General features: G+C 46.7%; 1 protein-coding gene and 1 long non-coding RNA gene across 11 annotated transcripts in view; one reads left to right on the top strand and one right to left on the bottom strand.

The window, feature by feature from the left end:
* The window catches only part of C10H2orf76 (chromosome 10 C2orf76 homolog), a 64,076-nt gene that overhangs the window by 33,008 nt on the left and 10,278 nt on the right, over window positions 1–20,790 (bottom strand). For 7 of the 10 annotated variants that reach the window (XM_034513412.2, XM_034513413.2, XM_034513414.2 and 4 more), the window contains one exon: window positions 5,872–6,015. In XM_034513412.2, coding sequence (XP_034369303.2) covers window positions 5,872–6,015 — 144 coding nt within the window. Of the gene's footprint in view, window positions 1–5,487; window positions 5,589–5,871; window positions 6,016–16,158; window positions 16,291–20,790 lie in introns of those variants that run through there. The other 3 variants (XM_076941039.1, XM_076941044.1, XM_076941045.1) reach the window with 3 other exon arrangements.
* LOC143443643 (uncharacterized) lies at window positions 7,960–16,314 on the top strand. The gene is made up of 3 exons (XR_013112781.1): window positions 7,960–8,037; window positions 11,326–11,423; window positions 16,192–16,314. It is a non-coding gene; the product is annotated as an uncharacterized LOC143443643 (long non-coding RNA).

Raw genomic sequence — 20,790 nt, 5'->3', positions numbered from 1 at the left:
CCCACCTCCTGAGTGCTGAGATTACAGATGTGCACCATCCCCCCACCTCCTGAGTGCTGGCATGACAGATGTGCACCATCCCCCCACCTCCTGAGTGCTGGGATGACAGATGTGCACCATCCCCCCACCTCCTGAGTGCTGGCATGACAGATGTGCACCATCCCCTCACCTCCTGAGTGCTGGGATTACAGATGTGCACCATCCCCCCACCTCCTGAGTGCTGGGATGACAGATGTGCACCATCCCTCCACCTCCTGAGTGCTGGGATGACAGATGTGCACCATCCCCCCACCTCCTGAGTGCTGGGATGACAGATGTGCACCATCCCCCCACCTCCTGAGTGCTGGGATTACAGATGTGCACCATCCCCCCACCTCCTGAGTGCTGAGATTACAGATGTGCACCATCCCCTCACCTCCTGAGTGCTGGGATGACAGATGTGCACCATCCCCCCACCCCCTGAGTGCTGGGATGACAGATGTGCACCATCATGCTCAATTCATGCAGTGTTTAAGATGGAACCCAGGGCCTTGAACATGGGTCAGCACTCTACCAGCTGAGTAACATGGTCACCACCCCCACAGTTCTCTTTCATAGCTACACCTCCCCCACATACCTAATAAAAACAGGCAGTAGTTATGTCATTCCCTCGGCAAGTGGAAAGTCAAGCACCCAGGCCTGAGGATGTAGCTATGACAAGCTCCACTGTTCTACAGGAAACAGTGGTGACCAATAGTTACTGTGAATGACTCATTCGCTGGTGCCTGGTAAGCAAAGAACAGCACGGCCAGGGAAACCACAACTTCCTGTGCCACCATGGCAACTGGATTCACGTCTTATTTCTAAGACTTTAAGAGGTACCCATTCTGCTGCCGTACCAAGAATATCACAGCTCTTGCTGTATTGATACCAAGAAACACTAGGACCCTCTAACGTGAACATTTGAAAACACGGGCTGGTGAGATGGTTCAGCAGCAGGTAAAAGCACCCACCACCGAGCTTCATCTCCAGGACTCACATGGAAGAAGGAAAGAACTGACTTCCTTCCTACACACACACACACACACACACACACACACACACACACACAGAAAGAGAGAGAATAAATAAAATGTTATAAAATATTAAAATAATTTGAAAATACTTCTGTAGAAATCTGTTTGTAGTTCAAAATCCTACCACACTGAGGAAAAAGCAGGCCACTCTGTAACTGGCACCTGGGGTGACCAGAACATGCCACCCCAATATATGTCTACCTGGCACAAGAATTGTTTGGAGATAAAAGCTGATGTCTTATGCTCCGGACCCTCCCTGTTCGCCTAAAACATAGCCTCTCCCCCACCCGCCAAGAGCACAGAACCTTAGGAGACTGCTGTGCCCCCAATCAGCCTGCAGGGGCATCAGAGTGCGCCGTATTGAAAAGCTTTGACAACCAGGCCTTCTGTGCTCCCTCTGTTCCCAAGCTTCCAGCTCTTTCTAAGACCTCTTCCTTGCTTCTCTGAGAAATTTTCACTCCCTAGGTAGCCAACAGATACGGAGCAGACTTAGCAACAAACTCCTGCTGGTTTTCTCTTGTTCACCTGCCCTTTCAACTGAGAACTACAAGGCTGGAGCTGGGGAGATGACCTGGGTAAAGCACTTGCTTGCCCTTGCCATGTGAATGTGAAGACTCGACTGAATCCCAGGGCCCATATAAAGCCTGCCATGGCTGCGCATGGCCGTAATCCTTCCCTGAGCTACAGGCAGAGACAGGAAAATCGTTGGGAGCTCACAGGACAGTTCAGAGCAGGAAACACAAGACACCTTGTCTCAAACAAAATGAAACTGACATGGGTTGTCATCTGACCTCCATATGTACTCTATGACACATGACTGTGTGCGCGCACACACACGCATGGGTGTGTGCTCGTGTGTCTGTCTGTGTGTGCGCACATCATACATATACAGATATTTTTAAGAACTTAAGAGTAAGGAAAAGTTACTTTTTCTCCTCTATAACATTATCTTTTAATATTAAATATCAAAGTCCCCCTAATAGTTAAGAACACAGCAACATATAGTCGGTCAGTGATGGTGCACGCCTTTAATCCCAGAACTTGAGAAGCAGAGGCAGGCAGATCTCTGAGTTTCAGGACAGCCTGGTCTACAGAGTGAGTTCCAGGACAGCCAGAGCTACACGGAGAAAACCTGTCTCAAAAAACAAAAACAAACAAACAAAAAATGCTTTAAAATAAGCTAAGGAAAGCTGTTGCCAAACCAAGCCCATTTATTTAAATAAAAGAGAGCCCTTGGAATTAAGGACCAGTGGATGGAGCAGGGAAAGAATTCACTCACAGCTGGAGAGAGGGCGAGGCAGTAAAGAACACAGGATGCTCTTTCAGAGAAACAAACTTCAGCTCCCAGGACCTGAGTGGCAGCTCACAACTGTCCATCACACCAATTCCAGAGAATCTGGTGCCCTCTTCTGGCCTGCGCTAGCACTACACGCATGTGGTAAAAATACAGACAGACACTTATAACCATTTACTCAAAATGCCCATAAAACCAGGAAGATAGCGGAAAAAGACATCAATTTTTAAATGACATTTCTAATTATGTATTGTCTATCAGTGTAGACGTATGTGCCACAGCACACTTTTGGTGGCCAGAGCACAGCCTGTGGAAGCTGGCTCCCTTCTCCCACCGCGTAGACCCTCAGATTGCACGGGGTCCTCAGGCTTGCTGTCCACGGCTGTTTACCTTCCGCTATCTCCCTGGCCTGACCTTAACCCAGTGTAAGCGAGGCAAGGGTGGCCGGGCACTCCTATGCCCCTTCCCCACTGGAATGAACCGGGCCGTAAAATCAGAGGTCAGTACACCTGTAATCACAACATCATGGTCTTCGTTGCCACAGATATGTCATCTACAGAGTTCATGCTCAAGAACAGCCTACTCAAGTTAAAAAAGAGTAGAGAAATCATAATAACTTCAGTAAGTTTAAAACCTGCTTATGTGTATGGGTGTGCTCCCCCTTGGCTGTGTATGCACAGCATGGGTGCAGTACCCAAGAGGCCAAAACAGCCTCCATCTCCCAGAACTGTAGTTATTCTGTTCCAGTGTAAAGGAAAAGAATCAAACCCAGGTCCTCGAAACGCAACAAGCACTCTTAACACCCGAGCCAATTACTCCACTCCTTTTCTACCGTCCTGGGGCATACGTGGTCCTCGGGCTGCAGGTTATCCTGGGGCACACGTGGTCCTCGGGCTGCAGGTTATACTGGGGCACACGTGGTCCTCGGGCTGCAGGTTATCCTGGGGCACACGTGGACCTCGGGCTGCAGGTTATCCCTCGGACTGCAGGTTATCCTGGGGCACACGTGGACCTCGGGCTGCAGGTTATCCCTCGGACTGCAGGTTATCCTGGGGCACACGTGGACCTCAGGCTGCAGGTTAAACACACCTGCTTGAAACCTGGAAAACACCTAGCCACTCCTGCCTCGACATCTTTTGGCTTTGAAGAGAAAAGAAAGATTGGGTGAGTTTCGTGCAAGCCATTATTTACTACCTCCCAAGTACACATGAGTGACTGACACGTCACACAATCTGACCAAAAGTTAGGGAGGCAAAGGGTCACAGACAACGTGAGTGCAGAGAAACCCAGACCTGCCTCCTTGTCTGAGTCACCCAACAGACACCTACACAGACCCAAGAGAAAGGCGAGGGCTTCAAGCAAAGGGGTCTCCAAGTCTCTGAAAAGTAACTCTGGTGATGACCTTCATCATTATCACACACACAGCTCGCACACACACACACACACACACACACACACACACACGCACACACACAGTTGGAGAGATGACTTCATGGTTTAAATCCTTGCCACATAAATATGACTACCAGAGTTCAATCCGATGAATCAAGTCGGTGGGCATGGAGGCTGCTTTTAATTCCAACCTCAGAAGGCAGAGACGGGGGGCCACGTTTAGTGAGTTCACACATGTACACACATACACACCGGCATGCACGTATGCACAAAAATGGAAAATAAGTAAATAAACAGTAAAAATATAGATATAGCATCACTGAGTTTCCAATTCATGAAATTATGTATTTAAAACTGTGCAGTGTACTCTATATCAATTTTACCTGACTTAAAAGAATAAAAGCACATGCTGGATGCTGTATCAGACGCCTTGGGATGCTTCAGTATTGAAGAGCAGTAAGACCCTCTCAGAACGAGGGCTGCACACTCAGGATGAGAGAGTAGCGCCACCACAAGACTCTCATGCCTGGGCCAGGGAGATGTCAGCTAGTAAAAGGGTCTGCGGTTGAGCCTGCCGACCTGAGTTGGATCCCCAGGGGAGAACTGGATCCTGCAAGTTGTTCTCATTTCCACATGCACACTGTGACATAAGCACCCACTACACACACACATACACAATAATTATATAAGGAAAATGTAAAGACTGTCCCATCACGGAGACCACAGAGATCAGAGCTCTCCTGATTTCTGCAGCTCCCTGCCGCCACAGCCATACTCCCCAGCAAGACTCCCGAGTGCCAGAAATACAACTGTGTCAGCTACACTTCACTCCCTTGCCATCCCGCCTCCAAAGACAGAAACACACTGCAGGCAAACCTGACTTTCTTAGTGTGTGTGTGTGTGTACATGTTTATGTATGCATATGTATAAGGAGACCAGAGATCAGTGATGGCCGTCTTCCTCACTCTCTCCGCTTTACTTTTAAGACAGTCTCTCTCTGAACCTGGAGCTCACCAACCCTGTCAGGCAGGCGAAAGGAGCAGAGGGAGCCTGGAGTGCACTACATCCTGGGGAATGTGTATTTTGATGTGAGCGAGGCCTGTTAACGACCCTAAGACCAATAGGCCTGCATTAAACTGGCTAAGCCATTATCATTTGGGCCAGGCTCAAGAGGGATGGCAAAGCTTGGGCATCTGAGAATGGGTGTGGGTGCAAAGATAAGTAACTGCAGCTTCCTCCTCCCAGAAGCTTAGAGCCTGGGACTACGGAAATCGGAAAGCGCCTGCCTAGACTAGCTAAGACACACACACACACACACACACACACACACACACACACACACCATGCTGTACCTAATAAACATGCTGAAGTTCCAGACAGCAGAGGTAACAGTTAATCTCACCTGATCCCAGCGTCATTGTCTGTGTGTGTGTCTGTGTGTCTATTCTTTTCTCTTGCTACTCCTAACCAGGGTTCTGGGACCCAAGCTGTGTCCAATGTAGCAGACAGACTAGACAGTGAGCCCCAGGGATACTCCGTCCCCACCCTCCTCTAGCCCCCAGCTGGATTACAGCTACATACCTTCATTTCTGTATTGCATGGGTTCTGGGGGAATCAAACATGTGTCCTCCTCACGAATGTGTGGGGCAGGCACTTGCCAGTCACCTCTCCTGTCCTGGACCTTAGTTTGTTTGAGGCTAAAGATGATGGTATTAAACCGCTGGTGTGTGTGTTCACAGTACTCACTGACAAACTGGAGCAGCTGATGGCAGGACTCAGGATGCGGGCCAGCCCAGGACATGGGCTAGCCTAGCCTCTTCTACCACCAGCTTCCAAAGTGCTTCTGGCTGGTGGAAAAGTTTTGGTGATTTTCTTAGTTGGTTTTGTTTTGTTTCGTTTTTGAAGCACAAAATATTTCTATGTTCCCAGATTGGCATAAAATTCACTATATAGCCCCAGCTAGCTTGAGGTCATGAACATCTCGGCTCTATGTCCCGAGTGCTGGGAATGTGGATGCACAGCACTAGGCCCAGCCTAATTCTGTGCTTTTCAAAGATTATTCTTAACATCATGGTCAGATGTTCTCATTGTCAAAACACAAATGAAACATGCAGCTCTAATTCCCCATACCTTGCTTTAGAAATACTATAAATTCCTTTACAGTTTGATGCAAGTTAACTCCATGATATACCACGGGTCTGAAATTCCGATGCTCAAATGAACGGATGAGGCGAACGGTGACTGTGGCCTCCTCTGCAGCCATGTGGGAGATACCTGTGGTGAGACATGGAGAGAGTGGGTGAGCACTGCTGCTACTGGAATTCAGATTCTCAGCACCCAACAGAAGCTGGGCACATATGGTGACCTCCTGACCTCTCAACACTTGGGAGTCAGAGCCAGTGACTCCTAGAGCAATCTGGCTGGCAAGACTAGCCAGACTTGGGGGTTCAGCCTCAGTAAATGAAGGGGAGAGCGACTGAGGAAGACACACAGGGTCAACCCAGGCCTCCTCCGCATGCACACATATACACACATACATACATGCACCCACACATACATACATGCACACACACATACATGCACACACACATACATACACACATGCATACACACCTACATAGATGCACACACATACACACATACATACATGCACACACATACATACATACACACATACATACATGCACACACATACATACATACACACATACATACATGCACACACACACATACATACATGCACACACATACATACATACACACATACATACATACACACATACATACATGCACACACATACATACACACATGCATACACACCTACATACATGCACACACATACATACATGCATACACACATACATACATGCACACACATACATACATGCATACACACATACATACATGCACACACACACATACATACATGCACACACATACATACAAACACACATACATACATACACACATACATACATGCACACACATACATACACACATGCATACACACCTACATACATGCACACACATACATACATGCATACACACATACATACATGCACACACATACATACATGCATACACACATACATACATGCACACACACACATACATACATGCACACACATACATACATACACACATACATGCACACACATATATGCATACATACATACATACATACATGCACACACATACATACATACACACATACATACATGCACACACATACATACATACATTAAAATGAATAAAACTCATTATTTCTTAGGCAATGGCAGGGGGTTTAATAACACTGGCAACATTCTATGTCCTAAGGCAGGATATTAAGTATATGGAGGACATGCTATTTTTATGGCTTTCAATTTGTCTGAAATAGTCCATAACACAGAAAGAAGTCATATAAACTTGGCTTAGAAAGTCTCTCTGAATAACTGAGTGCTTGTCCAACTATTTTCCTAAATTTGGGGAAAGATACAGCACATTAAGCATGAAAAACCAGGGAATTAGTTTACTATGGAATGCATCAAATAATTTATAATTAAAATGAGCGTATTAGCTATACTAAAACAGCTTCCATAAAAGCTGAAATAAGATTTTCCCCATAAAATAAAGGGTTCATCTAACCTTGTCTCATGGCTAATAAGTCTAATAAATCCTTTGATAAATTCCAATATTGGTTATTTCAGCATTCCTTATTTACTCCTTTAGAATTCTCCTCAGATAAACACAGTCCTAAAATCTACCCAATTACACTTCAACAAACATTAACAAAACTTTCATCATTGAAAGACAATCTTGAGGAAGAGATGTTAGAAAAAGCAGTATTAAAGCTACAGCTGGCAGATCAGTGAAAGCACCCACTATGCAAGGTGAAAACATGAGTTCAAATCCCCAGTACCCATGTAAAGCCAGGTAGGCATGGCGGTGTACCTGTCATGCAGTGCTCTGGAGATGGATGGGGAAGGCAGGATTCCTGGGATGAACTGACACCTAGACTAATCAGACCGTCACCATGGCGATGGTCAACAACATTCCTTTTCAGGGATCTGATGCCCCCTTTGCCAGAACCATGTAACACTTAGAACCATGTAAGTGTTCAACAGGTGAGTAAAGCCAGGCATCTCTGCCCTTGTTCTGCATCTGTCCCTTTAAGACCCTGACCTTTGAGTTCAACTGCTTCTGCTCAGGTCTACATGTCAATCATTTACGGGACCGCTGTCTACAGGATAGAAGAGGCAGATTGATCTGAAACTCTGGTCTTGCTCTTGGCCCCTCAAAGCTGAGACATCAAGGTAACAGCAACAGATATGTCTAGGATTTCCGAGGCGCCATGCCCAACAAATTGACACCACTTAGTTTTCATAACCTGGTGGCCTTCTAGCCCATAGGAGAGGAATCTGCTAGTCTCTATCACCAATCCTGCCCCTCACCCCCACCCTAAACATCACTTCTTTCCCCTGGCCTACCATGAAGGAGCCTGTACTTGAGTCTGCAGAGAGGAAAGTTGTTTACAATGCTAGCCTACATCTTACTGGCTTTGCTGACATTCTGGTCTTTTGTTTGTTTCCTGGTTTTGATGGATACAATGAGATAGTATCTCAGATACTCATTGTAGCCGGTGACTGGCCTGGACCTTACTCTGTAGCTGAGGATGGCCTTGAACTATTGATCCTCCTGCCTCTATTTCCTGAGTGTTAGATTTACAGATGTGTAACACCACTCTGGGTTTATGCAGAACTGGGGATGGAACCCAGGGCTTTGATATGCTAGGCAAACATGCCACCAGCCGAGCCACACCCCCTCCCCTGCATTCTCCATGAGTCCTTTTTCACTTGTGCCAAGAATTTGCAATTGATTCACTGGAGCTTTCCTAGTAATTGGGGATGGACCTGGGGAAAGAAATTTTAATTAATAAATTTGCATTTAGAAAGCTGGCCAGCAGCGGGGCAAAAGCAATGCTGCCTCCTTACTCCACGGCCTTTACACAAAATAAGAAACCTTTAAAATACAGTCATAAAGAAGTGCCACAAAAATAGGTATATACTTTGTAGGAAAGGCTCCACGCAAACAGAAAGCGGGAACACTAAGAAAAAGTAGGGATAACAGTAAAAAAGTAAGTAAAAACCAATATCCTAATATAAATATGATTAACAGTCATTAACAGGGGATTGTCTTAATTGTCCAAACTCAGGTAGCCCAGGCTGGACCCTAATGAACTATACAGCTGAAGACAATCCTAAACTCCTGGCCATCCTGCCTCTGTCCAAGTGCTGGGTTATAGGTGTGTGCCTCCATACCCAGCTTTGTCAACATGTTTCAAGTCAATAACGTGTATCATTTTTAATTCTGATGAACTTATCTTCAATTCTAACTAAAGATCAGAAACATGAAAAAAGGCAATTGTACCATTTAATCTGTAAAATTAAAGAACAAAACCTTTGCAAAGGCCTACGTAATGTTGAGCAAAAATGTGGATGAATAAATACTTTTATATATTGCTGGGAAGAACATAAATTTGGGGACATAAGAAAAGAAATGTATAAACATTTTACATCTGAGGTGTAGAATCAGTCAGAACTGAACTTGCCGTGCCAGCTGGAGACCTGAGTTCAGAAAGAGCTGTGTGCGGCAGTAAACTCTGCAAATGCCAGTGCTAGGGAAGTAAGGCAGGGAGATGGACTGCTGGGCCGGCCTAGCTAACTGGTCAGCTCCAGAGTCAGTGAGACCCTGCCTTAAGAGACTGACTGAGAAGATGCCTGCCGTGGACACGTCCATTTCCTCATGTGCAAGCATCAAAACTCATGCACACAGCCACGTGTTCCACACAACATGTACACTCGCATGCACGCGCGCGTGCACACACACACACACAATCTTAAATTTGCCCAGCTGTTCATACAGCAATATATCTTCCAAGAGTTAACCCTAACAAGAAAATCACATTAAATATTTTTAATCCATAATTCATAGTAATACTTTAACTTTTTAAATCTTATGTGTGTGGGTGTTTGCTGACATGCATCTGTGTACCACCCGCCTGCCAGGTGCTGTAGAGGCAGATGATGGTGTCAGATTTGCCTGGGCTGGTGTTAGAGACAGTAGGTGCTGGGAACTGAACCCAGCCAGACCCTCTGGAAGAGCTGCCAGTATTCTTGACCACTATGCTATCTCTCCATCCCAATAATACTTTTTAAATTATCATTTAAGATTTTTTTAAGTGTTTATGTGCATGCAGTGCCTGAAGAGTCCAGAAGGGGGCACTGGACCCCCTGGAACTAGAGTTACAGGTGGTTTTACATCACTATAGCTGTAAGAACCTAAAATCCTGTACTCTGAAAGAGCAGCAAGCATTTGTAACCACTGAGCCATCTCTCCAGCCAGCCCTAACATACATGGGCGCTTGATTTTTAGACACTGTGCACACTTTGTAGACGAGGCTGGCCTCAGCCTCTAAAGTGGTAAGGCAGCGAGCAAGCACTGCTACACCCAGCTAGAATGGAAGCTAATGATGGAAGCTACATTTGGATAGGTCCCAAAGGACTTAAACAGAGCAGAAGGAAGGAAGGAAGGAAGGAAGGAAGGAAGGAAGGAAGGAAGGAAGGAAGGAAGGAGGGAGGGAGGGAGGGAGGGAGGGAGGGAGGGAGGGAGGGAGGGAGGGAAGAAGGAAGGAAGGAAGGAAGGAAGGAAGGAAGGAAGGGGGCAACCACAACAGGTTACATCTTTATCATTCCCTTTGTCTTAAAATGGAACCACAGAAATAAAGAGATTGGTGCTGTCACTCCCACCCACTCCCCTTTTCCTAACAGTGTTTTCCCTGCAACCACAACTGGCAGATCCAGAGACAGGGAGGAAAACCAGAACAACCAGGGGTGATGGGGACCTCAGGCAGCAAACTATGGCTACCACATTTGCATGAGGAGTTCAGAGGTGCTGCTGGACATGACCTTCTAAGGGAAGAGGAAGTTTAACCTGGCTGGGACTGTATGACCTCCTCTGGTGTGCACAAAGATGGAGGACGGAGGCCTGGGGCAGGGGAGTGGTCCCAATCGCTCCTACCACTCGAGATTTGATGTACAGGGTTAGACATGACTTCATCCCACTCCTGTTCCACAGATCCCTGGCCACACACAGTGCCACCAGGCCAAGCAAAGAAGGGGTACTGGCAAAAGGGGCGTAAGGGACCTTGTGATCAAATACTTCCATCTCTTTGGAATGATGGGACACAATCTCAGAACCTGGTATATCCTAGGACACCAATCTTCCACTGAGCTGCTCACCACCCACCCTTGAATGTTCTGTTTCTGTTCATGTATGTGTGAATGCACAGGTGCATGTATGTTGTATGTAGAGGTAGAGGTCAGAGGACAATCTCACTTGTTGTTTCTTGGGTCCTGTGGTGGTTTGAATAGGAACACTCCCCACAGACTCATAGATTTGACGCTTGGTCATTAGGAACTGGCACTATCATGAGGTGTGTTTTTGTTGGCTTAGGTGTGGCCTTGTTAGAGAAACTGTGTCACAGGGGGTGGACTTTGAGGTTTCAAATTCTCAAGCCAGGATCTGTGTCTCTCTTCCTGCAGATCCAGATGTAGAGCTCTCAAGCCCCGTCTCCAGCTGGTGTCTGCCCGCATGCGCCATGCTTCCCGCTATGCTGATAACAGACTAAACCTCTGAAACTGTAAGCCAGCCCCAAGTAAATGCTTTCTTTTATAGAGTTGCCATGGTCACGGTGTCTTTTCACAGCAACAAGACACTGACAGATGGTGTCTTCTACTTTTTGTTTGGGATACAGACTTGCATTGGCCTGGAATCTTACCAAATAGGCCACCTTAGCTGGCAGTGAGCTTCCTGGGATCCACCTGCCTCTGAATACAGCACCACTCCCAGCTTTTTAACATGGGTGCTGGAGATCCAAACGCAGGTCCTCATGTTTACAAGGCAAGTGCATTACCAACTGAGCCATCTCTCCAGCCCATGTTTTTATCATCATTACATGTGTTTGTTTACTGTGTATGTACACTCGGGTACACTGTGCCATGGTATCCAGAGGACAACTGGTGGAACTTGGCTATCTCTTTCTTCCATTTGGATCAAACTCGGGGTTTGCAGCAAGCACCCTCATGCTGGGGTATATTGTGTGAAGGTGTGTCTCTGTATATGCAATTGTTACTTCTGTACCGGAAGACAGGTAAATGCTACAAGGATTCTGGTACTGCCATTTCTGTGGCCCATCAGCAGGCTTTCCCTTTTGTAAGTATTCATTCTTTCTCACCTGCCTAAGGCAATCTAGAATTGGAACTGGTTGGCTGTAATTAGAGAGACACTGGGAAAAGAAATGAGAGGCAGGAAATTCAGCCAGCTGACACTGAGGTGAACGGACTGGCTAGAGTGGAGCGGAGAGGTAGAACTAACCACGTGGTGGGACACAGTGAAGTCGGGTTAAGTTCAGAATAGTTGGGGGACTATCTTAGCTAAAGGCCTAAGGTATAAAAAATAAAAGGCCTCTATGCTGTTATTAATATCGCTGACGGGTCCACCGTACCTTTACCCATTGTGCTGTCCCAGCACACGCTCTGATTCTTGATGACAATATTATTTATATTTATCTACGCATGTGATAAAACTGCATAAAATAAATACATGAACACATACACATGCCCAGACACACACACACACACACACACACACACACAAATGCATGTAAACTAGTGAAATCTGATATGAAAACTGAAACCACAGATTGTGCCAACAGCAGCTGTCTGGCCATGAAGACAGACGGTGCTCAGGCCAGGTACCATCACCAGGGTTATACTGGGAGAGAGAAACAAATACTTCTATCTGCATTATTTCTTATGATCTCGTGTAAAACTACAAGTATTTCTTTTTTTTTTTTTTTAAGATTTATTTATTTCATTTATGTGAATACACTGTAGTTGTCCTCAGATACACCAGAAGAGGGCATCAGATCCTATTGCAGATGGTTGTGAGCCACCACGTGGTTGCTGAAAATTGAACTCAGGACCTCTGGAAGAGCAAGCAGCCAGTGCTCTTAACCTCTGAGCCATCTCTCCAGCCCCCCAACTATTTCAAAATAAAAACATTTCTAAAAGCTGTCACCGAGACAAGCCTGATGGAATTATGAGTGGAGGGAAACATCCTGAGTTAGAGTACTAAAACCATGATGTAAGAGATCGGCAGAGACCTTAGAATGGAGACACCACTGCAGCCACTGGCTGACAGCATCAAGCCCAGATCTTCCAATGGATTTGCTTTGACAGAGTGTGAAACCAGGTTCGGTGACACCAGCTCAGGGCAGATGCTAAGGAAGTCTACTGGAAGAGTCACCGAGTTTCCTCAGCAAGCTCACAAGAAATATAGGAGGCGGTCTAGGGAGATTGCTCTTAAAGGTTGTCCTCTGACCTCCACACACACACCATGGCAATCAGGTATGCAACTGCACCCATACACATGAGTACACACATACAGACAGACATCATACACACAGAGAAAACGTGTACTAAGAGTGGCCGTCATGTATCTAGACTAGTTTGGTTCAGACATGGGTGTGTCCCTTGAGGCTGCAGAAACTTGGTCCCAGAACAGTGTATGGAAGGGCCGTGGGACCTTCAGAAGGCAGGCACCTGGTCTGAAGAGAACTCAGTGGCAGAGCACATGTTCAGTATGAAGGGGGGGAGGGGCTGGACTCCACTCCCAACATCACGTGCTTACATTATAGCCACACACTGAACCACACCAAATAAATCCATAGCATTCAGCAGTTGGGGCACAAGAATCAGGTCACATGACTAGTAGGCATCTGACCCTGTCTGCATGGCACTGAAAGTTTCCCCAGCCTGCGAGTCCTCACCATTGCAACAGACATCAGCCACAATGACAGCTCAAACTTCCCACACCCTTCCCTGTCCATCTCCTTACCCTCCAACAATGGGACCACTCAAGAAGGTCAGACTCCCTATGGTAGGACAGTTCCGATGTCCATGCCTCCTCCCTCAGGCCAAGCCTGGCCCTGTCTCTCCAGTTGGAGGGTTCAGACAATAAAGCACTCTACATGCTTTCTTTCTTCTAGGTCCATCAACTTGGGCTACATATGTCAGGGGCATCAGGAATGTTTGCTGAGGCCGCACTGGCAGAGCAGTCTTGCAATAGCACCATAGGGCCACAGGACAGTGGTACACCACCTGCCTGGCAGGCCTAAGGCTGGGTGCCCCCAGCATTCCAAAAGACATCAGAGAGGGAGGGAGGATAGGAGGGAAAGAGGGAAGGAGTTAAAAAGAAAGGGGGAGTCAAGGAAGGAAGGACACACAAGAGGGAAGGGAGGAAGGAAGGAAATATAAAGAAAACCTTACTGTTTCCCAACCAAAAAAAAATTTTAATTAAAATTAATAAATATCTCCAAAATATAACACTTAACAGCAACTCAATATCTCTGTATTCTAGGCAGTTCAGGTGAACTTAGACTGTGCACACCCTAATGTAGAGGCCATTGATTGGGCAGGGCTTTGAAAAGTGAGAGTGCCTGGGGCTTAGGAAGGTCTTTAAACTTGAGCATCTACAAAACCTGTTCTGGCTGGTGCCTACTGGAGCACTTGGTTCCCTGGTAGCCACATCACTGTAGCCCAGATACTCAATAACCCCTCAATGACCCTCCCTGGGAACCAAGGGCCACAATGGCCCAGGCTCAAGCATGTTTATGGGCTTGGAGTAACCAGAGCTGGCAGGCTTACAGACTCCAGTTCCCAGACTGACAGAAATTCAGGAACAAAGGAAAAGTGGGTACAGACTGCCATGACACTCCAGGACTGTGCAACTTCCCAAGCTGGCGCCTTGGCTTGGCAGAGTTCCCAGCCAAACAGCTAGGAACAAGCAGCACAGCACATGACCCCTCCGAGCCTGATGTTCCCACAGACATGGAAAGCACATGTTCACACCACGCTGGGTTGTGGGCTTCATACTGATCTATATCAGCTTAAGAAACACATGTAACTGCAGTTGATTCAACTATGTGAATAGTTGGCTATTCATGGTAGTCTGTGTCTACAAAGTTGGCTGTCAACAGTGAATTACCATTATGAACCACTGCTAAGACAAACACGGGGTCAGGTTCCTAGAAGCCTCTGGTCCTGGCAGCTTTGTCAATTGATCAAGACATAAACCGTCATGTTATGCCATGTACATTTGTAAAACTGAATTCACAGATGACGACACTGTGTATAGAAAAAGCTGTCTACCGCACCAGTTTGCTCTGTAAGGTATGTCTCACTCTTAGGAACACTCAATGACTCCCGAGCTACACCTGGGGGTATTATATATAGCAAAAGATGGGCCCAGCGGGTGGCTCTGCTGGTTAATGGCACTTGCTGTGAATGTCTGATGACCCAAGATCAATCCTGGAACCTAAGTACAGATGAAATCGATTCCACAAAGTTGTTGTCTGTTACTTGCACACTGACACTTTTATGCCTCTCACACCCAATAATACTAACATTTTAAAAATTAAAGCAAAGAAAAAGAGTAAAAGATGGGGATGGGGAGATGGTTCCGTTGGTCAAGCGCTTGCCTCATAAACTTGAGAATCTGAGTCTGGACCACAGAATCTGCATAAAAAGACAGCACAGGGGCTGGTGAGACAGCTCAGCAAGTGAAAGCTGTCACCACTCACGCTGGTCCAGGGAGGCCAGAAGGAAGACACCCGGAGTGTGCGCTGCTACGATGGGCGAATGCTTGGTGGGGAGATGGAAAGATGGAGTACACGGTGGAGAGATGCAGAGAAAGCTAAGCCGAGGGGTTCAGCCATTGTGAGAAAGGTGGGACTGGAGACTGGACAGCAGAGAGGGACAGGCAGATATGGAGGCCATGGCTCAGTCCTGGCCCTGGGCTGCCACTAAGGGCCATGTCTGGGTCGGTGGTCTTGCTGAAGCTGGGGTCTGTGTTGTTGTTTGTGGCATGGGTTACCACCAAAGGCCAAGTAAATACCCACGGTCTGGGCTGCCACAAGAGGTCCTGTGGATATCTGAGGGGCGTGCTGCTGAAGGGAGACATGCTGATCTGACTGGCCAGCACTGCCACCTGAGGCCATGGGAACACTGGGACCCACACTGCTGCTGGGGGCCATGTCTGTGGTCCTATGGCAGCTGAGATCTGTGTTGATGTCCCAGGCCCGTGTTACCACCAAAGGCCATGCAGATGTCCCTGGTTTGGACTGCCACCTAAGGTGCTGTGCTGGCCTGGCCTTGCCCCTCACCTGCACAGCACAGCAGAGCTGACCCTGATGGTGGTGGGGGAGGGGTGAGCAGAGCAAGCCCTTTACGCATGGGTAATCAATAACGGACAGCGAGCACTGGAATCAGGAAATGGCCTGGGAGGGACCACCTGGCCAATGGCGGCACACTCACCTTTGCGAATTGTTCTGTTTCCTTTCGAGACAGGGCCTGGCTACACTGCTGGGGCTGGTCGTGAATCTGGGCTACAGTGATCCTTCTGCCTCAGCTTCCCTGTGACATATCATGCCTAGCATCGCTTTCCAGTGTCTGATGCGAGCATTATTTCCAGCCTCTAAGATAACAGAATCCAAAATACAGAATGGAAGAAAATCTTGGCCAGCTATTCGTCTGACAGAAGATCAGTACCCAGAATATATAAAGACCCAAAATATTAAACACCAGAAGAACGAAAAATCCAATCAATAAATGAGCAGGCAAATGAATTAAATATAAATCAAACCAAACTCCATTGAGAGAACATCTTCATCTCTGTCAGAGTGGCTGACATCACACACGCGCACACATGCACACACACGCGTGTGCACACACACACACACACACATATGCTGTTGAGAATGTGAAGACATTGCAGTCCAGCCATAGAAATCAGAATGGAAAATTCCCAAAACAACCCCCAAACACCTTAGAACTGTTATATGACCAGCTATCCCAGTGTTGGGTAACAACTTGAGAAAACCATGGGCACCATACAATCCAGACACTCACACACACTGCTTACTGAAGAACCATTCACAACAGTGAACTACACAATCAACCATGGTGTGTGTGTGTGTGTGTGTGTGTGTGTGTGTGTGTGTGTGTGTGTAGGGAGTCTGGTGTGGTGGTGTTCTATATGTCTGTGGTATGTGTGTATGTGATTTAGTCACAAAAGAGTAACAGTTTATCTTTTGTAGAAATATGGATACAATGGAAAATACTGTGTTTTAAGCAAAATAAAGGCAGACTTGGAAAGACAGACATTGTTTCTCTCATGCAGACTCTAGATGGGTAAAAGAATAGGGGGCTGAGCAGAAGGGAGTCTATTCAGGAAGGTGAGGGAAAAAAGGGAGACCAGCATGTGGGTGAGGAGAGAAAGGAGGTGATGAGAATAAAAGCACGGTATACACCTGTATAAATGTCCCTAGGGAGCCCATTATTCTACACAATCCTTTTAAAGGGAGAAAAAAAAACTATCAGAAGTTTTAAGGGTAGGAAAAGCATTCAAACAAAAGCAGCAGGGACAGAAGACTTTCCAGCTACCAGCAGGACTGTGCACCTCCCTCTGTGCCACAGGCAGGTGTTAAAGCGGTAGGAGTTGTTGGACAGCTGTCTTCTTTAAGCTGCCTTTACTCTGGCTTTTTAAGGTAGCATACAGAGTACCGGATTACTAGTGGCATCTCCATTCTTCATGCCACAGACTGATTTTATGCATCTCCCCACTCCGGTGCACTCCCTCCTAGCCAGCAGCTCCCCCAGCTTCCATGCCTCAAGCATTCTCTTCCTGCTTTTCCTCTTTCCCCTCCCTTAAGATCTCTTCCTCCCCTTGCATGGTCCCCTTTCTATGGCCCCCCCACACCCACTCACACTCAAACATACACACTTGAGAGTCAGAATGTAAGAGAAAACACAAAGTGTCTGAATTTGTGATTCTGACATAGTGTAACATAATCACCTCTAGCTCCACCCATTGCCTGCAAATGTCATAATTTTGTTTCCTTCACAGTTAAATAATATTCCACTGCATAGTCATTGCCAATTCATCTATTGACAGACATCTAGGCTGCTTCTGTTTCTGTGAACAGCAGCAAGAAGCATGGGTGGGCAGTGTCTCTGTGGTATGTTGATTTAGAGCAGCGGTTCTCAACCTGTGGGTCACAACCCCTTTCTGGGGTCAAACAACCCTTTACAGGGTTGTTTAAGACCATCAGAAACACATATTATTTACATTATGATCCATAACAGTAACAAAACTACAGTTATGAGGTAGCAATGAAAATAATCTTATGGTTGGGGGTCACCACACATGAGGAATGCATTAAAGGGTTGCAGCATTGGGAAGGTTGAATTCCTGGGTTGAGCCCAGCAGCCTCCATACTGTTTTCTATGCACAAGTTTACATTCCCACTAAATGCCAACAAAGGCTGTCTCCCCCCACATCCTCACCAGGACTGTCAATGATAAACCCTGACTAAGGTGAGATGGAATCTAAGATCTCTTTCTACCACGTGAGTCTCATGGACTGAACTCACATCTTCAGGCTTGGGGGCCAGTGCCTTGACTTGCTGAGCCATCTCGATGCCTGGGAGATAGAATCTCAACTCAGCTTTGATCTACATTTCCCTGAAAACTAAAACACTGGCATTAAAAAATATATGTAGTGGCCATGCTTGTCTATTCCTTTGAGCACTGACTTTTCAGTTCTTTAGGATATTTACTAACTGGATGGTACTTTTCCCAGTTACTGGATAGTCTACATATCCATCCCGTCTGACGGTAAAGATGTTTTTTCTAATGCTATAGCCTTACCCATTTCCTCTGCTGTGCTTCTAAGTTTATCTAATCCTCCCAACAGTCTCTACGGTCCAGGTCTCACACTGAGGCTTGTGCAGGTGGGAGCCGTGTTTGGTCTCACTGTCTTGCCTTCAGAGAGCCAGCTTTCCCAGCGCATGCGCTGAAGGGGCCGTCTTTAACCAACGCATGTCTGACACCTCTGTCAAAGTTAAGTGGCTGTGGCTACGTGGGCTTATTTCTGGGTCCTCGATTCGATTCCATTTGTCTGCATGTCTGATTTTGTGTATGGCTGAAAATTGATTAGGCACCAGAATGGACTTATTTTAGAAACCTGAATCATTTTAGAGTTGTATTTATTCCATCAATTTGAGTTTTCCAAAACTCAGAACTCCCACAGATGGCATTTGCTTTAAAGGTCTCAACTGTACAGACTAAGTGCAGCTTTCCAAGAGTACGGCTTAACCAGGAACAAACCACAACATAATCACATTCACATCACCTTAAATGCTTGGTTTCCTCTATATTTATGGATCAGTATTATAAGTGTAAAAGTCTTAAGTTTTTATATTTTATTTATTTGGTGGGCAGATAGGGGTATGTGGAGGTCTGAGAACAGCTTGCAAGAATCTGTTCTCTCTTACACTGTGAGTCGGGGATTGAACTAAAGCTACCAGGCCTGGCAGCTAAGCCACCTCATGGGCCCCGGTTTCTCTACAAATAAATTTGCTTTGTATGTGCAATCTTGTGGTGGCTTCTTGTTATATTTATTCATTATTAATTTGCGCATGTGTGTATAATGCCACACAACACAGGTCAGAGGTCAGAAGACAACCTGTGGGATGGGTTTCAGGGGTGGAGCTCAGGCAGACCGGCTTGCCCAGCAAGTGCGTTAGCAGGCTGAGCCATCTCAGCTGCCGGATGGTGAATTTTGGTTGCTTGTTTAACTCAGAAACACCCAGGAGAACAGAAGCACATGTCTGAGTGTGTCCACCAGGCATGTGCATCACAAGGACCATTACATCACAAGGACTCTGACCTGAAGAAAGGATTAGATGAACTCAGAGGACAGTGGCACCTCGGGAGACAGTGACAGGCGGTGGATGGGGCCTGGCTGGGAGAACCAGATCACTGAGGGCTGTACCCTCCCTGTCAGGATGGACGGAGCCCTCTGCTGTACCCTCCCTGTCAGGATGGACGGAGCCCTCTGCTGTACCCTCCCTGTCAGGATGGACGGAGCCCTCTGCTGTACCCTCCCTGTCAGGATGGACCGAGCTCTCTGCTGTACCCTCCCTGTCAGGATGGACCGAGCTCTCTGCTGTACCCTCCCTGTCAGGATGGACGGAGCCCTCTGCTGTACCCTCCCTGTCAGGATGGACTGAGCCCCTCTGAAACCACGAACTCTGGTAAACCCTTGCCCTTGACCTGGTCTCTTAGGTCCTTTGGTCACAATAACAAGAAAGTGCCTGTGAGTAATCAAACGAGCAGAGATGGCCAGGTGTAACCAGTGAGATGGCTCAGCTGGTAAAGTGGCTGCCACAGAAGCATGAGGCCTCCTGTTCAATCCCTGCACCCACTCAGGAGAGCAGAGAGCTGATCCCTCCCAGTTATGCGTTCCACACAGGCTATGGGACGTGTACCCTCCCACATACATACACCAAGTAAAACATATAATAAATGTATAGAACGTAAAGACCAACAATAATTGATAATATAAAACTAGGACCACGTGACAATCAAATGAACATCTGCAAACGTCCTGCCCTTTGTCTTTAGTTGCTTACGTACTGCAAATCAAAGTACCAGTATTCTAGAAAGATCAGTGTGATGACAGTTCACTGACAAAACTTTTAAGAAACACACTTACAACATTAATTCGAGAATGATTGTAGCTGGAGAGATGGTGTCTTAGCCACTGTTCTATTGCTGTGAAGAGACACTATGACCATGGTAACTCTTATAAGAGGAAAGCATTTAACTGGGAGCTTGCTTAGAGTTTCAGAAGTTTGGACCATTGTCATCATGGCGGGAACCATGGCAGCAGAGAACATGGTGGTGGGCAGGTGGGCTGCTGGAGAATAAGAGAGAGAGAGGCAGGAGAGAACGAGAGGGGACCGCAAAGCCCACCTTCAGTGGCACACTGCCTCCAACAAAGCCACATCTTCTAACCCTTCTCCAAGAGTGCCAGTCCTTGGTGACTAAGCATTCGGACACACGAGCCTATAGGGACCACTCTTATTCAAACCACCACAGACA

The sequence above is a fragment of the Arvicanthis niloticus genome, chromosome 10, assembly GCF_011762505.2.
Source record: "Arvicanthis niloticus isolate mArvNil1 chromosome 10, mArvNil1.pat.X, whole genome shotgun sequence".
Classification (NCBI taxonomy): domain Eukaryota; kingdom Metazoa; phylum Chordata; class Mammalia; order Rodentia; family Muridae; genus Arvicanthis; species Arvicanthis niloticus.
The sequence above is the reverse complement of the archived record's forward strand: the minus strand, read 5'-3'. Positions and strand labels throughout refer to the sequence as shown.